Raw genomic sequence first — 5,593 nt, forward strand, 5'->3', positions numbered from 1 at the left:
CTCACGCTTTCCACCGAACAAGTAATAATCCAAATAGAGACAGAAAGAAGGAGAGAGAGAGAGAAAGAGAGAAAGAGAGGTATGTTGTTTTTCTAAAATAATTATCGCGCCAACCGGCATCGTTTTAACGCTTTTTCGACAGATAGTTCCCAGTACTTACGTATACCAACTGTAACGGATCGGGGAGTGTTAAATATGCCGTGAAAAGGGCGAGAAAGCCCTAGTTCTCCTATAGATCATCGATCGCAATCGACAGTGACGACCTTTCACAGCGATTCTTCACGGATTCTCGATTTTATGCAAATATTGATTCTTTCCCCTAAAAAGAAGGCAAAAAACTCGATAGACCTCTCTTCGGTGCATCTGCATACGGTGCACAATGCCGTGAAATGTGGGCCGTTCACTCTCCTCTCTTTTTTCTTTTTCCCGATTCTAAGAGCCGACAGTTGGTCAGGCACATTTGGTCTGTAATTTCCAAAATGCCGAACGAGATAACGCGCCGTTCGATTCCCCCGATCGATTCCAACAAAAATTACCAACACATACACACACACACACAACGCACCATTTTCCTTCTCTTATCGCTTTTTTCGTTATCTCGATGGAACGGCGAAAGCGTGCCTTTCATTCGCTCATCTATCCTTCGTTTTCGTTGATTAAAACGCCAGTAGGTTGGAAGTATCTCTTCTCCGTTCGATCGCAAACACTCTGTTACTTTTCTTTTTTTTTTTTACTATTCGATAGAAGACTATTCTTCATCGGTAAATAATCGGTTTTGCAAATTAACGTGGTACGCGTTCGTAGAAGACAATGAGTTTATTAAAAATATCAGAATATAGATGAACTCGTGGTGAATTCGTTGAAAATATTAGAACTTAGGTGCATTTGTGGTGGGTGTAATATAGCTAGACGGCCACGTTCTTGCGATTCTATGAATGGCAAATAAGGTTTCGCATGAAAAAGTTCTTCTAGTAAGTACTCGATCGTGCCTGGTCTATTCGGTATCTGAATACAATGAACGAACGGAGTATAATATCTTACTTAATGGTATTGTGACCTTTGCGTGTAAGAAAGTTCTCTTTCTCTCTCTCTCTCTTTCTCTCTGTCTTTCCCCCTCTCTTTCTCTTTCCCTCTCTCTCTCTTTCTCTCCGAGCAGGACATGCCTATATTTACGCGTTCGCGCGAGCACGCGTAGGTGTACACTCTTAAGCGGCCTGAACGCCGTTTTATTAGATAATTACTTGACGAGATGCGTGGGCGTACCATATTGTGTGCTTTGCGTGATATACGCGCGTGTTGCTGTCAAGTGTAGAGGTGAATCGATCGATATTCTTAACTTCTTTCTCTAATCGTCCATTGCGACAAACGCAGTTGATATATTTTATCTACGATTAATATCGAAATTAAGAGAAAAAGAAGTAACAAACGAAAAGAAGAGACAAACAATAAGAAAAACCCAAAAAGAAAATAATATTCAGGGGATTTCATTGACGAGGGGACTAACACTACTCGCACGTTCAGAGGGGCAGTAGAGTCCACCGAGTTAGGATAGCAAACTTTTCGCCATAAAGAGTCGCCTGTCAATTCATCTTTCTTATATATATTTCACGTCAAAATATTGCAATAAATCATCAGAGCAGCAACGAATGAGAGTTGGGAAGGAGAGAGATGGGAAAGAAAAAAGACAGACACACGGAGACGAGAAAGAAAGAGAGAGAAAGAGAGAGAGAGAGGGTGTTAGTCTCAATCCACACCGAGTTAGGAGACTAATGGTAGCGACCATCGACGTATTTCACAGGGTGCGATATTTAATCCGAACGTTTTCCTCCCAGCTAAACTTTCCTTAATCATTGTCTTCAAAGATTTTAGCAAGATCGTAAAAAGTATTTTCTTTTTCCTACTGTTAAAGAACGTTCGTTTGATTTCAACCGTTGAAAAAATTCTACAATGAAAATCTCGTAATATGGAAAGATCGTGAGAGGGAAGGATCGAATTTCCAGAAACGTGTCATTATCTCAGGAGGAGGGTAAGCGACTCCCCTTTTTCTTTCTCTCTGTTTTCTTTTTTTCTTTTTTCTTTTTTTCTTTTCACAGAACAATTGAGTTTGGGGTTGTACTACATTGATTTTATATAAATCGGTGCTTTCCTTCGAGCTTTGAATGCAATATATTCCTGAATCGATGACGATCACTCTCTCCCTCTCTTCCAATTACTTTTTACAAGGTACGACGGTTTGAAAATATTTGTACGTTTTATTTTCTAATAGTATTACGTTATTGTAAACAAAAGAGAAAAAAGTTCAACGTATCCGAATACGTAAGTATTGGTCTTGCGAAGAGATAGAAGCAATGAAGACGCAAACAGAGTCGTGGGTAAAGTCAAGGGCAGAGAACGTGGTGTTACTACGGCGGATAGTGTGGGGCTATTAGCTGGCAGATTAGCAGTTAAAAATTGAAATTTGCACGGACAGTTCGATGCGCAGCGGCGGCGGCGTCGGCTACGTCTGAAGAGGCTCGAGAGAAGAGCTTGAAAGTGCTCGGGACGGGAAGATTGGAGGAGAACCGAATCTGCCACGCATCGAGTTCGACGAGTGCTTGCTCCTCGTCTTTCTCTCTTTCTCCATTCTACACCTTTACTTTCGGTTCCAAGGAAGGTTCTCCTTCTCTTTCTCTCCTTCTATCTGCAGGTATGAAATGAGATATGGTTACGAGGCTCATATACCACGCGAAACCGAACAGGGACGTATCGTTGATCGTTCTTCTTGAAAATTTTTCTTTATACGATCCCACCCAAGAATCCTCGTGTTTTCTAAAGAACATTTTTATATAAATTTTAATACACGTCCTAACGTATATTGCGATATAAGATCGATCACTTGTACTAGGATTACAGAGAGAAGGAAAAAAGGGTTAACAATGATTATAACAAGACTGAAGAATTTATAAGACAACGTTACAAATCAAATTTTTGTTTGTTCGTTATTTAAAATAAGGAGCATCCCTGGTGGCATCCCAAGAGCATCGAACTGCATCAGGATTTGATCGACGTCGGAGAGGACGACACAGAGAGGACCTAACGTGAATTCATAAGTTATGCCGAAAGCCCTTCGAGAAGCTCCGTTCGGATATATAGTGAACCGTGACTAAAAGGTCCTTAACGGGATACTCGGTAGTCGATCGTAGCAATGAGTTAGCCACTGTTCTTTATTACCCGCGGTGGTTATAATTGCGAACGCCTCGAAAATTCCACCCTTCCGACGGCACGAGCATCTTCCTCTTTTTTTCTCTTTCCCTCTCTCTCTCTCTCTCTCTCTCTCTCTCTCTTTCTCCCTCTCTCTCACCTTCCGTTTCTTTTCTTTCTTTTTTTACTTTGTGTTCCCTCGCCTTATCGTTCTTCTTCGCTTCGAACTACTCCCACCAACTTTTTTCCTAAAGCGTGACGAAAGTACCTATCGCGAATCGAGTATATCGGTATTTGAAAGTTGTTTCATCGTTTCTCTCTCTCTCTCTCTCTCTCTCTCTCTCTCTCTCTCTCTTTCTTTCTCTTTTTCTCTCTATCTCCTTTTTTTTCTTTTTCTCGCTTTAATTCTATGAGAAAGAAAACGGCACTATCGAACAATATGTTCTAGCGTGGTAAATTAATGTTAAATACGAAAAAAAAATTAGATATCTTGAAATAAATATGGTGTTATACGAAAGGACAGATGAGGATTTATTTTTTTAATTGGATCAAATTTCATTTCTTTTTTGATAGAACAGCTATGTAACAGAAAGCACCTACGTCGGGTATAGGCTGAGAGAGAAGAAATTCGCCACCGTCTGGTGAACGGCGTAACAATTCCGATCTTCTTCCTTTACCGATCGTAGTCTTTTCTTTCGTAAATCTTTCAGCTTTCTGTATCTTCTCATCAGCATCAGCAGGCTGTAATACAATAATAATTTTTATTTCATTATTTCCATCGATTAATGAAATTATTATTACTTTGTATTAATCGTTTATTTACCAACAAGTTCGTCATTGTTAACAACGGTTGATTCGGTGGTGGCTTGTTAAATGGTTCCTTTAGTTCACCCTCTTGAACATTCAAAACTAGGAAGTACATAAAATCGTTCCGTAGTTTCATTTCGTTCATCGATTTAGCACAATTCTTTAAAAATCGTAACCATCTCACGGCAGTTTGTCTGTCTGTATCGTAAAAATATATTAATAAATGTAGAGAACATAATCGAAGGTTATTTAATTATTAACATTTTTACCTTGTATATTTCTAAGATTTGGTAACATAGTTTTTACACAAAATAGGTTATAATTCCAATCATAAAGAAGCGATTCCTGCAATTCCTGCGCCATTATGAATATATTTCCTTCAAGTGATCACCAATTTTTATATAGTTTAGAGTGGGAGTTCGTTTTTTTTTTTCTTTAATTCAACTTCCGCATGATTTATCATAAAATTGAATCTAACGGAACGTTCGATGACAAAAGTATAAAAAGTTATAAGCCCCGTGAAGTTAGATTAATTTGATATCGACAAAAGTTCTCGTTTGTTCGTTATAATTGTTATCTTAGCGCGGCCGATCTAATCAGTTGGTAAGAAGTACCTACTCTTCACGAAATTAAATCTCGACGACAATGTGGACGACCGGTGAAACGAACTCGTCGAGCACTCGGTAAAACCTTTCACCGCGATTGGACGACTGAAGGAACAGGTGTGTCGAAACGTTCGGTCGGAGGAAACGGCCTTTACTTCCGAGAAGTTTTCAACGAGGAAACGCAACGCGTTTTCCGTCAATGCGATCACTAAGATTTAAAAAAAGCGTAATTGTTTATTTATACGAACGTAAATTGTCGAGAAAAAAGAAGAAAAAAGGGAAGAAAAGAAGAAGAAAAAACAGAGTGGATAGGAGAAACGAGGTTAAAATAAAAGAGGAGCGAGGAAACGAAGATTATACTTGTGTCGTTGTTAGTATGGCATTGTTTCGACTAAGAAACGACTCCACTTAAAACAATAGAACCATCGGGGAATCGACTCTCGTTCTCTCTTTCCTTATTCTCGGCAAAAGAACGGCGAATGAGGAAATGAAGGATCGTCAGGAAGTCGGGAAGAGTAATTAACTCTTAATTGAATGCAAAGTCTCGAAGAGGTGCACTAAGCAACACGACGTAACGCGACACGCCGAAGGAGACCGAGTGAGAGACACGGTTTTCAATGCTCGCGTCCGAAACGCCTCGAGGAAACGACGTGCGAATGGCAATTTTCTTCATTATTATACTAATTGTCGTAATTACCGGTCGTACTATGGTAATGAGATGTGACAGGAAGGACCGGCTCGAAGATACGCGCGGCTGACTTGCTTCGTTGTGTCCTCGTTTCTCTTTAGTTCAAAGGATTTCAACGATTCGAAGTCGAATAAATTCGTTTATTGTAAGAAAAAGAATTTAAAGAAGGAGACGTACATCGAATAGCTTTACGGAATCAGAGAGTATAGGGTAATTTGTGGGGTTTAGTACGTTACTGGAATGTCAAAGAGTAATTTTCTTTATTCTTTTCTCTCTCTCTCTCTCTCTCTCTCTCTCTCTCTCTCTCTCTCTC

General features: G+C 39.6%; 1 protein-coding gene across 1 annotated transcript; it reads right to left on the reverse strand.

The window, feature by feature from the left end:
• Positions 1-3,690: 3,690 nt before the first annotated feature.
• Positions 3,691-4,536, reverse strand: LOC122631733. Its single transcript, XM_043817779.1, has 3 exons — positions 4,257-4,536; positions 4,004-4,185; positions 3,691-3,921 (listed from the first exon to the last, which is right to left on the reverse strand). Exons 1-3 carry the CDS (start codon positions 4,348-4,350, stop codon positions 3,736-3,738), a joined length of 462 nt encoding a protein of 153 aa, XP_043673714.1. The 5' UTR covers positions 4,351-4,536; the 3' UTR covers positions 3,691-3,735.
• Positions 4,537-5,593: the final 1,057 nt, after the last annotated feature.

Source organism: Vespula pensylvanica, chromosome 9, assembly GCF_014466175.1.
Source record: "Vespula pensylvanica isolate Volc-1 chromosome 9, ASM1446617v1, whole genome shotgun sequence".
Classification (NCBI taxonomy): Eukaryota; Metazoa; Arthropoda; class Insecta; order Hymenoptera; family Vespidae; genus Vespula; species Vespula pensylvanica.